The sequence below is a fragment of the Oncorhynchus clarkii genome, chromosome 18 (genome assembly GCF_045791955.1).
Source record: "Oncorhynchus clarkii lewisi isolate Uvic-CL-2024 chromosome 18, UVic_Ocla_1.0, whole genome shotgun sequence".
Classification (NCBI taxonomy): Eukaryota; Metazoa; Chordata; class Actinopteri; order Salmoniformes; family Salmonidae; genus Oncorhynchus; species Oncorhynchus clarkii.
Genome location: NC_092164.1, coordinates 17,547,313 through 17,563,099, shown reverse-complemented (window position 1 = coordinate 17,563,099; position 15,787 = coordinate 17,547,313). Strand labels below are relative to the sequence as shown.

The following is a 15,787-nucleotide window of genomic DNA, read 5'->3' as shown; positions in this document are numbered from 1 at the left end:
TGGGTGACTATTGGCCCATTCCTCCTGACAGAGCTGGTGTAACTGAGTCAGGTTTGTAGGCCTTCTTGCAAGCACACGCTTTTTCAGTTATGCCTACACATTTTCTATAGGATTGAGGTCAGGTCTTTGTGATGGCCACTCCAATACCTTTACTTTGTTGTCCTTAAGCCATTTTGCCACAACTTTAGAAGAATTCTCAATTTAAATAGAGACCAGACAGCGTGGCTACATGGTTGAGAAATGGGTTAAAACTAAAGACCAGTGTACAGTTGAAGTTGGAAGTTTACAAACACTTAGGTTGGAGTCATTAACACTTGTTTTTCAACCACTCCATACATTTCTTGTTCACAAACTATAGTTTTGGCAAGTCTGTTAGGACATCTTCCTTGTGCACAACACAAGTAATTTTTCCAACAATTGTTTACAGACATTATTTCACTTATAATTCACTGTATCACAATTCCAGTGGGTCAGAAGTTTACATACACTAAATTGACTGTGCCTTTAAACAGCTTGGAAAATTACCGAAAATGATGTCCAGGCTTTAGAAGCTTCTGATAGGCTAATTGACATCATTTGAGTCAATTGGAGGTGGACCTGTGGATGTATTTCAAGGCCTCCCTTCAAACTCCGCCTCTTTGCTTGACGTCATAGGAAAAGGAAAAGAAATCAGCCAAGACCTCAGACAAAATATTGTAGACCTCCACAAGTCTGGTTCATCCTTGGGTACAATTTCCAAATGCCTGAAGGTACCACGTTCATCTGTACAAACAATTAGTACGCAAGTATAAACACCACAGGAACACATAGCCGTCATATTGCTCAGGAAGGGGACACGTTGTCTCCTAGAAATGAACGTACTTTGGTGCGAAAAGTGCAAATCAATCCCAGAACAACAGCATAGGACCTTGTGAAGATGCTGGAGGAAACAGGTACCAAAGTATCTATATCCACAGTAAAACGAGTCCTTTCTCGACATAACATGAATGGCCGCTCAGCAAGGAAGAAGCCACTGATCCAAACCCTCCATAAAAATGCCAGACTACAGTTTGCAACTGCACATTCTTAAAATAAAGTGGTGATCCTAACTGACCAAAGACAGGGAATTTCTACTAGGATTAAATGTCAAGAACTGTGAAAAACTGAGTTTAAATGTATTTAGCTAACGTGTATGTAATCTTCCAACTTCAACTGTATGTATTCTAAGAATACTGAAGCACAACTTTATAAGCTATGAATTAAAGTACACTTTAAAAAGTACACAAAGCACAGTCAATCCTACTCATTGTAAAGGGGCTTTATTATTATTACTTTAAGTACAGAAAAAATCAAATACATTTAAAAAATACTATTCATACTTTCATTACATTTGTAATACACTTAAAGATAGACTCAGCGATATGAAGCAGAGGCACAAAGTAAACAGCATAGCGGGTCAATGTCTGCAACACCTAAGAGCGTTCAAGTGTGGGGCTAAACTTCTCTGCAGGTTTGGTTCAGGATGAAGCAAATCCATTCACATGCGCAGTAGTCCTGCCTTCTCCAATGCTTTATCTACATTAGGAACCAGCTGGCTCTCGTAGTCCCAGACCCTCTTGTCTTCATGCAGCTCCTTCTTGGTCAGTCCTCCTTGTAGGGGAACTCTGACATGGATGATATGACACACGTTAGGAGGAACCTTCACTGTCTGCCCAAAGTTACGCAGCACAGAGTGGACCGACGTCTGCTCCACTGCCCTGGGGTCAGAGACACAGAAGGGTTGTTAGACAGAATGGGTCGACGTCTGCTCCACTGCTCTAGGGTTGTTAGACAGAGTGGGTCGACGTCTGCTCCACTGCTCTAGGGTTGTTAGACAGAGTGGGTCGACGTCTGCTCCACTGCTCTAGGGTTGTTAGACAAAGTGGGTCGACGTCTGCTCCACTGCTCTAGGGTTGTTAGACAGAGGTTGTATTCTTTTCTAACCAGGCTCGTACATTCATCTTGCGGGGTTGGTAGATTCTAACCAGAGCCCTATACTACAAACTCTGAGCTCAACTCGAGATAACCACTCACACAAATGTGGCTCACCTTTTATCCAGGTACATTTCTATGGCAAAGTATCCTTAGGAACTAAACTGCTCCGAGGCAGGCTAACTCAGGGCTAACTCTACTTATCCCGAATGAAATGTCTGAGCCGTGAGTTCAGGACCAAGGAGATCAGGTTCCCATCATCCTTTTGATTTGAAGAGGACCACTGATTTTCTTTCATGTTGATTTTGGAAAGAATTTAAATGTGGCACTGACTCACCCATGGATTTATGTTTCAGCATTGTCTCAATGAAAAGTTCAGAGTTCGACTAGCCACGTGCGACATGCATGCACAGTTATAAGTCTGCTAGAGTGAGAAGCAGGAGGACAAGCAATATCCACTGTCGTAATAGGGATGAAGCCTGAGCTGGAATGTGAACCTAACTGAAGCTGACTAGCTTTAGAAAACCCTGAGTATATCTAGCTAGCTTCTTAGTAAACTACTCTGGGCCATACTACCATCTTGGAGGGGTGGTAGACTATAACCTGGGCCATACTACCATCATGGAGGGGTGGCAGATTCTAACCTGGGCCGTACTATCATCTTGGAGGGGTGGCAGATTCTAACCTGGGCCGTACTATCATCTTGTAGGGGTTGTAGATTCTAACCTGGGCCGTACTACCATCTTGGAGGGGTGGTAGATTCTAACCTGGGCCGTACTATCATCTTGGAGGGGTGGTAGATGCGATAGTCTGGCTCCTCTCTGTAGATGTGCTCCATGATGTTGATCCCTGGAACATCCCGCCAGGTGGGTCGTTCAAACCTTCCACTGGGCTCAAACTGGGACTTAGGGAAGATGTGGTTCTCTATGAGGAACACTTCAGCCTGGGGAGATGGAGGTTGGGGTGAGAGAAGGCGAAAGAGAGAATTCATTCAGATTTCTTTCTTCATATCTGAACAATTTCTCACTTTCCACACTACTGTATTTTGACTCATATCAGACTTGCACATTCACACTGATGTAGCATATGAAATAGCACGCAAACGCTTTGCTCATGAATTTCCTGTCACTGTTCCTTTAAACATCTTGGTAATGGCAGGTCATGTGTAAAAACAAACACTTCAAAGCACAACAATTCTGATCGTCCAGACTGAGGATGAGAACCACATACGATTGTGGTGTCAGAACTCAAAAGATAAGATTCCATGAGTTTACACAGTTAGCCCAAACCTTTCACTAATTAGTCTTTTGACCAATTCAATCAATTCAAAAAAATATCTGATGTGAAAAGATCAGATGTAATTGGTCAACAAAATGATTATCATCTAAAATCACCAAAGATCAGAAAATGCTGTTAACAAATTGGGGAAAATATCACATTATATCACATGTGCCAAATAATTGAGGAAAAAATCTGCATTGGATTACCTGTGTAAACACAGCCTAACATATGCACAACACACACGTAACGATCTACCTTAACACACATACACAGTACTTCCCTGAGTCCTCCCCCTACCTTTGGGTTTTGCCTCTGAAGTACATCCATCATCTGGGGCAGGGTTTGATGCTGGTATGGAGCTATAATCTCATCGATGTCGTTCAGCAGTACATAGCGTGACTGATACATATTTCTGTAGACACAGTCATTTAGAGTGGTCAACTGGCCATAGTAGTGGATGTCCCCTCCATGTTCACTGGGCTGCCACCCATTGGACGGGTTCATGTGTTGGTCGATCGGCCAGGGCACCACCTGCAGTCAATCAATCAGTCAGTTAATGAATCCTATCTATCTATCTATCTATCCATCCAATTAATTAATACCTACCTCTACAAAGCCCTCCTGTGTGTAACTCTGTAGCAGTCTCTCCAGGTCTGGTCCACAGCTGGTGTTATACACCACAACATGCTGCACTCCCAACAACCTGCAACATAGCAATCAATCAATCAATTAACCAATCAACCAATGAAGCAATCCATCAATCAATCAACCAATCACTCAATCAATACTCACTTGTACATCTCCAGAGTCTGGGTGACCTGAAGCACGTTGTTATAATCGCCAAATAAATTGGACCAACAGACAGTGAAGTTGAACTGAAACTCCTCTTCCTCCCTTTTCACAAGGTTCTGGATGCGGAGGAAGGTTTGGTTCTGAGCGAGCTCGGCGTCAGCTTGTATGGCGAGGGTCACGTGTGATGGGTCGCAGTCGGGATGATTCGGACAAAGGACGTCAGTCGTCACGAAGCGGAAACCTTTATCCCAATATAGAACAGGGACACATATAATTACTGTATAGTGTTAACCAAATCAACAAACTAATCAGCGAATCACCAAGCCCCTTATTTCTTTGATTCGGGTGTTGATTCAGGTGTGTCAGTGCAGGGCTAAAACCAAATAGCAAATAACAGGTACCAAAGTGATCAGTGTGCATCTGGACTTCAGCCTTCATTCCATTAGCCCAGTGAGTCCCACAGTAGAACACACAGTACAGAGGCTGGACAGAGTCTCGTCTGAAGATACTGATGATGCGTACGGAGCTTCCCTCCAAACGATGTTCCTTGTAGGCCCCCACCATGAAGTGTTTGGTGTCGTTGACAGGCGTGATGGACTGGTCAGAGATGTGGTGCAGATAGAGGTGCTGGTGGTTGCCTGGCTGTGACCTGAGGAATCATGGACAGATGTTGTATTTCTACAGCAGAAATGTGTGTCCCAGACAATGTTCTCCCTTTGGCACTTTTATTTCTTGATCGTACGGCAGAGGCTTCACGGTACCTGGGCAATGTGAAGATGACGTAGACCATGACTGCCAGAGCAGAAGCTATCAGTAGAGGGAACGTACGCCTCTTCACCATCATGAGCCAGATCTAGAAAGGTAGTTTATCGAAGGTTGAGGTGACCTTTGAAGAAAAGTGAAAGTTAATAATGTAGTCGCACTTGTTCCCTGGCTGCGTTTACACAGGCAGCCCAATTCTGATAAATCTTTCTCACAAATTGGTCTTTTGACTAATCAGATCAACTCTTTTGCACGTAATTGTGCCAAAAGATCAGAATTTGGATGCCTGTTTAAACGCAGCCTCTGATCCTTAGAGTGAGATGAAGACATGCATGACATGCAAAATATTGTGTCTAATGACACTCAATGGGCCTCAAGTTCAACTTTCAGCATTATTTGTCCCAGAGAGGGCAATAGTGGCTATGCAGCAGGGGAGCACGTATGACATGAAAAACACATCAAATCCACATTGACCAGAATGGAAACGACAGCAAGGGACATAATTGAAATAAGTAATAGACTTTGTTGTATTATCTCTGTCTAGATTTGTACTGTGTGTATGTATTTGTTAAACTGTCAAATAAAATAAATCAACCACTGTCTTGAGGGGAAGTGACAGGTGTGTGCCGTGGTTGATCGCAGTTGTTGTTGTTGTGTGTGTGTGTGTGTGTGTGTGTGTGTGTGTGTGTGTGTGTGTGTGTGTGTGTGTGTGTGTGTGTGTGTGTGTGTGTGTGTGTGTGTGTGTTTTAATGGGGTGGCTCTCGCAAAGGCACCAATGCATTAGCAGCTAGGTCAGGTCTGCTTAGTTGACTGTATATGAACCAGTAAAAAATGAGGGAGTGGGATGTCTCTCATCCTCTTCCATCTCTGTGCTTACCACACACACACACACACACGAGCACAGATAGAGCCATAGAGTTGCTGGGGCACCTGCCCTTTTGCCCTCCTATGAACAAAGCAGCAGGGTTTTTTTGCTAATTATTTTGTATATAATCGTGGTTCTCTTTTCTCTCTTGTAATTTAAATGCTACTAATTGTACATCATTTCTCAGACACTGCCACTCATCCTGCATGCACTAGCTCTACCTGCCGGTTACTTTATCCAATTTGTATTCTATTATACGACAGGGTAAGATGCATGATACTATACACCCTCTAATTCATATGATATTGCTGCTTTTCCATTCATAACATAACCTAACAAAATCTAATATATCATACTAAATGTAGGGAAAAGATTTATGTACCAAATCCTACGAATTGCCCTGAGACCAGGTTGCAACAGTGGTAGCAAAGATGACAATATACTTTTAATTCACGCCCTTTCATCTATGGTTCTAGCTTGCTTATCCTACAATCCCACTTGGCAAAAACTAGTTGAATCAGCCTTGTTTCCACGTCATTTCAACCCCCAAAATCGATAGTCATCAACGTAAAGGCATTTCATATTATTTTCACCCAACTTTTAAAATAAATCCTATGACATGGTGACACTTGTTGTTGATTTCACGTTGAATGCATGTTAGTTGACAACTGAACCAAATGTCAATCAAAACTCGATGTTGAACTGATGTCTGTGCCCAGTGGGATGTGTGATGAGTGAGTTTTTGGAAACCTCGGGTACAAGACAAACCAGCTGACAAATAAACACGTTGCTTGAAAAGAAGCAATGGCAAAAATGATTAAAGCACCGATTATGGATGTGCTCACGTCAAGCAGACCTACGACAAAAATACATAGTAAACTTAAAACGTTAGCCTGAAATCCAGAGCCTGTTTTGCTAACATACAACGTGTTTGCTGAAATTCCACTCATTGTACTATGTGTCATGCTAAGCATGAACAAGGAGTGGAATGAAAACTCAAACAAACTGGTAGGCTCCCTACCCAGGCTAGCTATACATCTGTCAATCTGTTCTTGAATTTTTGTACATTCGAGTTTTCATTCCAATCTTCCACTGTAGCAGCCTGCTACACTAAATACAGTACAGATATGTATTTCACCCATTTCAACAAAGTAATCGCCAAGGCCACAGACACTGACTGACACTGCAGGAGACAGGGCTTTCATTGGCTGTGAAAGTTCATCCAGCCAAGGTCAAAACCAGGAACAACCTCATCTCCAAACTAGCTGGCTCTACAGGGAGCACTGCTACCACCAGAACTAGCACTCTCATTCTCAGTAGCAGACCATTACAGAAAATCACATGATTTCATATTTGGAAATGTGTTTTTGGAACACTTGACATGTGATCACATGTTTTCACGTGTAGTTTCATGTTATCACAGGTTGCTTTCCATGTTATCACATGTTATCACATTAACTTCACATAAGATCACGTGAGCACATGAAAATGTGTTTTGGGAAAGTCATGTGGTTTCTCCGTAAGGGAAGTACGGTGCACCTGTAAGGTCAAGGTCGTCGAACACACACACACACACACACACACACACACACACAGAGAGAGAGTCGGCACACAGCTAAACGGCATCATGCACCTCATCACTGGCACACTACGACCCACCTCGGTTCCCTGGCTCCCTGTCTTATTTACATAAATATTCAGACCCTTTGCTATGAGACTTGAAATTGAGCTCAGGGTCATCCTGTTTCCATTGATCATCCCTGAGATATTTCTACAACTTGATTGTGTTACATCTGCTCCTGCCACGCCCTCTACTGCTCATCCAGTGTCTCCTTGACCTGCCGCCACTCCCATAGTACTCTCTCCCTCTCTCTCTCTCTCTCTCTCTCTCTCTCTCTCTCTCTCTCTCTCTCTCTCTCTGTGTGTGATTGTGTGGGCGGAGACAGGTTGTGTGGGTGGAGTCAGAACAGATCCCCATCAGCTGCAACCTGTTCCATCAGCCCTGCCACTTCCACGCTGCCAGATTGTAATCTCTGCTCAGTCAGTCTTCGGTTCTAGCCGTTTGTTACTGTTTAGATCCTGTTTTGGCTGTTTTCCTCTCCGCTACAATTCTGCCCGCTCTGATTCTGGACCCTGTCTCCAGTCGCACATCTCGTCATCTTGCTACTCTATCCTGCGACTCCCGAGCGTTACAATGGCAACTTAGAAGCGTGCATAGCCATTTTGGTACATTGTTCACTAGTATTTGAGCAACAACTCTACGCTTATACTAGCGAACGGGCCAAGATTCCCTTTCCGATTGGCTGCCTCCGCGGAGCAGCGCTTTCCTGGGCCACAGCACTCCGTGAGCCGTGTGTTTCCAACTCCCGAGCGTTACGATGGCAACTTCGGAGTGTGCATAGCCATTTTGGTACATTGTTCACTCGTATTTGAGCAACAGCTCTACTCTTATGCTCGCGAACGGGCCAAGATTTCCTTTCTGATTGGCTGCCTCCGTGGAGCAGCGCTTTCCTGGGTCACAGCACTCCGTGAGCCGTGTGTTTCCAACTCCCGAGCGTTACGATGGCAACTTCGGAGTGTGCATAGCCATTTTGGTACATTGTTCACTAGTATTTGAGCAACAGCTCTACTCTTATGCTCGCGAACGGGCCAAGATTTCCTTTCTGATTGGCTGCCTCCGTGGAGCAGCGCTTTCCTGGGCCACAGCAGTGTGGGAGAGACAGTCCCCCATTTGCTTCTCCTACTCCAGATTCACAGAGGAGATGAAAAAAGTCTTAAACCACCTGGTCTGCGGTAAGGATGCCACTAAACGACTCGCATCCTCGCCACTGAGAGAGCTGGAACGAGGAGGCCCTTCAGGGAGCATTCCAGAATGCGCTCAGTGAGACCCTCAAGGACGAGTTGGTGTCCAGGGATGATCCTGATGTACTTGATGAACTCATCTCTTTCTCTGTCCGCATCGCCAAACATCTCCGTGAGCGTCTGAGGGAGAAGGTAGGTAGGTTGCATGCCCCATAACATCTTCTTCGGTGCCTTGTCCTCCTTCTCCAACTGCATCCCATCCCAAGGCTCTTCCAGATCCCGAACCCATGCAGCTTGGCCAGGCCTGGCTCTCTCCAGAGGAGAGGCAACGACAAATCGGTGCAAGGAGCTGCCTATACTGTGGCCAAGTTGGTCACTTTGTCTCCACTTGTCCCCTGCGTCCAGCAAAAGAGGGGGCTCAGCAGTAGTGGGGGAAATACTTTTGAGCCAAATCGCCTGCCCAACTTCCCCCAGACCCCTGCTTGAAGACAAACTTGTGTGGCAGAGCCAGGCTTTTCCTCTGTCTCTGTTCTCATCAATTAGGGCGCCCACGAGAGCTTCCTGAATTGAGGTGTCGTTACCCAGTTGGGCCTGGACACTGTCACACTCGATTCACCCCTCGATGCCAACACTCTCAATGGACAGCTCCTCGCCCGTGTCTGTGAGAGAATCGTCCCTGTCATCCTGCGTCTTTCTGGAAATCCCAATCTAGTTCCTGTGTTCAGCAAGCACCACGTGCCTGAGGCTCACTAGCAACACGTTCTCCAAGTTCTTCAACGGCTGATGGATAATAAGCTTTTTTTAAAGCTGAAAAATGTGAGTTCCATGCTGCCTCAGTGTCTTACTTGGGTTATATTATTGCACAGCGACAGTTACGTATGGACCCCGCCAAGGACATGGCAGTCACAGAGTGGCCTTCGCCCTCCAACCTGAAGCAGCTACAGCGTTTCCTGGGGTTTGCAAATTTTTACAAACGTTTCATCCGCAACTACAACTGTCTGGAAGCACCTCTCACCACTCTTACCTCCACCTCCAATCTGTTCCACTGGACTCCTGCGGCAGAGTCAGCATTCCTGGAACTCAAGCGTCACTTCACCTCTGCTCCGGTAATTACTGAGCCCAACCCAGAACTCCAGTTCATCGTGGAGGTGGACGCCTCTGACACCGGGGTAGGTGCTGTTCTGTCTCAACGTTCCCCCTCTGATTAAAAGGACCATTCTACCAACCTCACCTGTCACCCTGGTATGAACCGGACCCTTGCCTTCCTGCGTCAGCGCTTTTGGTGGCCCACCATGGAAAGAGATGTCCCAGAGTTTGTCTCAGCCTGCTCGGTTTGTGCCCGGAACAAAACCTCCACTAAACCCACTTCCGGTCGGCTTTGACCTCTTCCCATACCCAGTCGCCCCTGGTCACACATAGCTCTGGACTTCGTCACTGGCCCTCCCCCATTTAATGGTAACTCCGTTATCCTCACCGTTATTGACAGGTTTTCCAAAATGGCTCACATCATTCCCCTCTCCAAGCTCCTGTCCTCCAGGGAGACTGCGGACCTGTTAGTATTCCATGTGTTTCGTCTGCATGGCATTTCCAGTGACATCGTTTCCGACAGAGGACCCCAGTTTACCTCCCAGGTATGGAGATCCTTCTGTTCAGCTCTTGGTATCAATGTCAGTCTTTCTTTTGGATATCACCCCCAGACCAACGGCCAGACCGAACGGGCCAACCAAGAGATGGAGACTGCCCTACGCTACATGACTTCTGCTAACCCTTCCTCCTGGAGCGCTCAGCTACCCTGGGTTGAATATGCCCACAACACCCTCACCAACACCTCGTCAGGTATGTCACCCTTCGAGTGTGCTCTGGGTTATCAACCCCACTTGTTCCCCGCCCAAGAGGTTGAGGTTCCCTCTGTGTAGGACCATCTGCTCCGTTGTCACCGTACCTGGAGGAAGGCCCGGGCTGCCCTTCTTCATGCCTCCGACAGGACCCAGTCCCAAGCCAACCGTCGCCAGGCCTCAGCTCCAGTCTACACCCCAGGTCAAAAGGTACGGCTCTCATCAAAGGACCTGCCATTGAAGGTGGCATCGAAGAAACTTTCCCCCTGATTCATTGGTCCCTTTGAATTTGACCGTGTCATTAACCCCTCTGCTGTGCACCTGAAACTCCCAGCCTCTCTCAGGATCCATCCTACCTTCCATGTATCCCTGATTAAACCTGTCTGCTCCAGTCCCCTGTCTCCTCCTGCAGCGGCTCCTCCACCCCCTCGGCTCATCGATGACCATCCTGCCTATACAATCCGGCGGCTATTGGATGTGCGCCATTGAGGTCACGGCTGACAGTACCTGGGGGACTTACCTGGGGGATTCTGGGACTAAACATCTCCCTCTGCAACTGGATCCTGGACTTCCTGACAGGCCGCCCCAATTTGGTGAGGGTAGGTAGCAACACATCTGCCACGCTGATCCTCAACACTGGAACTCCTCAGGGATGCGTGCTCAGTCCCCTCCTGTACTCCCTGTTCACCCACGACTGCATGGCCAGGCACGACTCCAACACCATCATTAAGTTGCAGACGACACAACAGTGGTAGGCCAGATCACCAACAACAACGAGACAGCCTATAGGGAGGAGGTCAGAGACCTGGCCAGGTGGTGCCAGAATAACAACCTGTCCCTCAACGTAACCAGGACTAAGGAGATGATTGTGGACTACAGGAAAAGGAGGACCGAGCACGACCCCATTCTCATCGACAGGGCTGTAGTGGAGCAGGTTGAGAGCTTCAAGTTCCTTGGCGTCCACATCACCAACAGACTAGAATGGTCCAAACACACCAAGACAGTCATGAAGGGGGCAAGACAAAGCCTATTCCCCCTCAGGAAACTAAAAAGATTTGAAATGGGTCCTCAGATCCTCAAAAGGTTCTACAGCTGCAACATCGAGAGCATCCTGACCGGTTGCATCACCGCCTGGTATGGCAACTGCTCGGCATCTGACTGTACTACAGAGGGTAGTGCGTACGGCCCAGTACATCACTGGAGCTAAGCTGCCTGCCATCCAGGACCTCTACACCAGGTGGTGTCATAGGAAGGCCCTAAAAATTGTCAAAGACCACCCCAGGCGTAGACTGTTCTCTCTAGCGGTACCAGAGTGCCAAATCTCAGGAAAAAAAGCTTCTCAACGGTTTTTCCCCCAAGCCATAAGACTCCACATTGGCTAACCGGGCTATCTGCATTGTGTCCCGCCACCCACCAACCCCTGTTTTACTCTACTGCTACTCTCTGTTCATCATATATGCATAGTCACTTTAACCATATTTACATGTACATACTACCTCAATCAGCCTGACTAACAGGTGCCTGTAAATAGCTTCGCTAATGTTATAGCCTCGCAACTGTTATTTTTCACTGTCTTTTTCCTGTTGTTTTTATTTCTTTACTTACCTATTGTTCACTTAATACCTTTTTTGCACTGTTGGTTAGAGCCTGTAAGGAAGCATTTCACTGTTGTGACAAATAAACTTTGATTTGATTTGAAATGGGACATTTCCATTTTTTACTTTTAATACAGTTGTAAACATTTCTAAAAACCTGGTTTTGCTTGTCATTATGTGGTAGTGTGTGTAGTTTGAGAACTGTTTTATTGAATCCATTTTAGAATATGGCTGTAACGTAACAAAATGTGGAAAAAGTCAAGGGGTCTGAATACTTTCCCAATACATTGTATCCCGGAGACTCGCAAAAACCCACAAAATTATTGAAAAAGTCTCCACAGTGCCACACCTGCCACTCCAGGAGGAACTCTTCAACCCACCAAATATAGACCTCACGTCAAGAATGCCGATTTGGAAAATACCCACCCAACACAAATCTCGCCTGGACTGTAAGTGTAATCAGTTACAAACTGTAACTGTAATCAGGTATATCAGATTACAGATATGTTTGAAAATGTACTTCTTGGATGACTTTTAAATTCAGAAAGGATGTTTGCGAACAAATACATGATGACACCTGATGATAGAACTAAATGTGGAATAATCAGAAATGTCTGTGTAGTTCTGACTATACTATTCAAGAGGTAATGTTATTAAAAACAATTAGTTTTACAATGTATTTAACAATCTCTTGAAAACGGCTAGTAGCCTAGTTATTAATGGGTTTTAGAAAATCGTATATATATCTGGCACCAACATCAATCATTACCGATTTCTTTGGTGAAGTCCGGGTTCCTGCTCTTTAGGCCAAAGGCAGATGACCTCAGGCCTTGGATATTCCAGGATGATATAGTGAAGGCTTTGTGTTCCATAAAGTGTCCATTGTTGTTGGTCGTGTGGTTTGGCCTCAGACCAGTAAGTGTGAGCAGAGCCTGCTGAGCATCTGGTACATGCCAATGGCTTGGGCTTGTGTAAGAGTGCGGGTTGGGCCTGTTTGCCTGCTCACTGCCTGGGCGTATGTTTGACTTCCATGTTGTGGCCCTCTTTGCGGGGGTGGGGAGCATGGGGTTGGCAGGTGGGGCATAGGTCTGATCTGAGGGGGCCTAAATGGGGTGTGGGCATGGTTGACGTGGGGGGGTGTTGATTGGTTGGGGTGGGGACGTGCATGTGGCTGGTGGTGCTGTGGTCTGGATGTAAGTCCTATTGGCGTGGGTCCTCTATGTGTAGGTCCAGGGGAGGGGGGGGTCCCGCAGGTCTGGGAGAGGATCTTGCTGGTCTGGGCGGGGTGTCTATTGATCTGTTGCTCCTGTGTGAAGTGTTGGGGGTACGTTTGAGAGCGGTGTCCTTTAGGGTCCGGGCAAAGGTGGGCACTGCTGCCTTGTAGAGGTGGACCTGGTCATAGAGGCTGTTCAAGTCCAGGGTGGAGTGGTGGGCCAGGAAAACATTTGGTTTTGAGGCACAGTCACGGGAAATACTTGCGTTTAACCGCTGTATTGTGGCAGGGTGGAAGTCTTTGTGGTAGCAGGGTGGAGATAACCACTTGTGCGTTGGGGAAAGTAGAAGAAGCTTTTTCAATCACTCCCTTCAGTGCTGTGGCCACCCTTTCCTGCTGTTCTCTCAGGTCATTTGTGCCTGTGTGTATTATTATGTGGCTAGGTGAACCTAGTTGGTCCTCAGACAGAAGGTCTTGGGCGCGCTTTGGTGTTTGGACACCAGAGTTTAGACACACTGTGTTTGGGAAAAAGTTTTTTTTCTTGAAAATATTTCCCATTTGAGTCCATAAGGAGAACAATCTGTGTCTTGTGTATGTCCTCAGTGGGTGTGGGGGGGTTGTCAGAAGGGCTATCAGGGTGGCTGACAGGGGGTTGTTCATTTGTCTGTTCTGCTGTGATGTCGAAGCTATGGTCAGGGTCTGGAATGGACTGCTCTGCTGTGGTGTCGAGACTTTTGTCAGGTGCTGAGGTGGGCTGTTCTGCTGGCTTCTCTGTGGGGGATGGCCACCTCTCTAGTGGGTTGTTCTCTATCACACGCCATCCCCCTCAACCTCTCCTCCAGCTGTCTGATCCTCTCCTCTAGTGCACTGTTCTTCTCCTGTTCCTGCTCTTTCTCCTGTTGAAGTTGCCTCACCACTGTCCAGAGTGCAGATTTGTCTCTCTCCACCTCCAGCTCTCCAGGTCTGGTTAAGAGAGTGTTGTTGTGCTGGACTGTTGTCTGGGTCTGTGCTGACTGGAGTGTAATCACCTGCTGTTGCAGCTCCACCTGCCTTACCTCCAGCTGGGTAAATGTATCCTTCATTTCAATGAGAGGGTAGTACTCTGTGCTGGGAGGTTGACTTTCCGCTGGGGGTGGCTCGTCTGTGGGGTTATATAATGAAGAGGTCTGGTCTGACCCGCTCGGGGTGGGGGTATCTTTCTCAAGGGAGAGCTTCTCCTGCTGGGCTAATTCTTTGATTAGGTGAAAGTCCAGCTGAAACTGTTTGGGGTTGCCCTGTACCAATACTGTTCCAGACTTATAGAGATTTATATTAGCTGACTCAGAGTCCTCGTTGTCAAGTATCCTGAGTTTCCACCCCTCGTTAACACCCCCACTCTTAACAAAGTTGTAGTGTGCTAATATAGCACTGTGCCATATGGTTCTCAATCAGAGGCAGGTGTTAGTCATTGTCTCTGATTGGGAACCATATTTAGGTAGCCTGTTTTGTGTTGGGTTTTGTGGGTGGTTGTTTCCTGTCTTTGTGTTTGTTGCACCAGATGGATGTTGCACCAGATGGATGTTGCACCAGATGGATGTTGCACCAGATGGATGTTGCATCAGATGGATGTTGCATCGGTTTTTCCACGTTTATTGTTTTGTATTTATGTTCATGTTTAGTTTTCTTATTAAAAAACATGAACTTCAACCACGTTGCATTTTGGTCCGCCTCTCCTTCCCAGGAAGAATCCCGTTACAACTGTGTGACTCTTCTGCCATTGTTGGGCTAAAGGGCTTTGACACATCTCACTTGACACGTCAGTGCTAATTGAAGCTGTATCAAGCTTGGCAGCCTTAATTTAGCATTCAGTCCTTGTAAAGTAATGTAGTGTATTTTTCATCTTGGCTTTTGGAAATAAAATACAGTTTCAGACTAAACATTACTCACTCAGTTCCAGGTTGGATGGTGTTTTCAGGTTTCTGTTTTCCAGAGAATTTGCTGTGCAGAATAATAATCCTTGGTTGATGTATTCCTTCCAGGTGATTCCTTAATTCCGTCCAACATCAGGTTGTAGGTTTTGATTTGGAGTGAATGTCATGTTGTAGAGGGTAGTATCCTGTATATATTCCTGACAAAAAAATCCAAGTTTATCTAACTCTGAATCTATCTTTTTTTAAAGAAAATGTTGAAAAATGCAGGAGCTCATCTGATCATGACCTCTAGCCTTCTCTCTCGTTCTCTCTCTCTCTCTCTCTCTCTCTCTCTCTCTCGTGAGTCACACAATGCCAATTGTGGAAGCTGTACTGTAATTGGAGAAATACATTTAATCTCCATAATGGTGGGGGACCCAAGCATGGCATGACATCTCATATGGATATTTCCCCCTTTAATGCTAACTGGTGCATGTTGCCAAGAGGAAAAGCCTGTTTCACTGCACATTCTTGCTGATAGAACCAGTTTGTAGAGTTTGGGACTATAAGGTTCTATTTGCATTTAGGTAAAAATGTAGCTATTGACATAGCCTTGTTCTGTTCAATGTTCTCTAACTATACTAATACCACAATTCATGTTAAGTTTGAAATGGGACAATTCCGTTTTTTACTTTTAATACAGTTGTAAACATTTCTAAAAACCTGGTTTTGCTTGTCATTATGTGGTAGTGTGTGTAGATTGAGAACTGTTTTATTGAATCAATTTTAGAATATGGCTGTAA

General features: G+C 45.9%; 1 protein-coding gene across 4 annotated transcripts; it reads right to left on the bottom strand.

Annotated features, from left to right (window-relative positions):
- Positions 1-1,282: 1,282 nt before the first annotated feature.
- LOC139372489 (uncharacterized) lies at positions 1,283-15,316 on the bottom strand. 4 transcript variants are annotated; one of them, XM_071112212.1, is made up of 8 exons: positions 12,652-15,316; positions 4,785-4,876; positions 4,425-4,672; positions 4,024-4,264; positions 3,838-3,934; positions 3,529-3,762; positions 2,718-2,893; positions 1,283-1,736 (listed from the first exon to the last, which is right to left on the bottom strand). In XM_071112212.1, the coding sequence occupies exons 2-8, from the start codon at positions 4,865-4,867 to the stop codon at positions 1,517-1,519; spliced, it is 1,299 nt and encodes a 432-aa protein (XP_070968313.1). In that variant the 5' UTR covers positions 4,868-4,876; positions 12,652-15,316; the 3' UTR covers positions 1,283-1,516. The 4 variants fall into 4 exon arrangements, with proteins under 4 accessions (XP_070968313.1, XP_070968312.1, XP_070968311.1 ...); XM_071112211.1 differs by having other exon boundaries at positions 4,785-4,909; positions 12,652-15,308; XM_071112210.1 differs by having other exon boundaries at positions 15,022-15,171.
- Between the last annotated feature and the right edge of the window lie 471 nt (positions 15,317-15,787).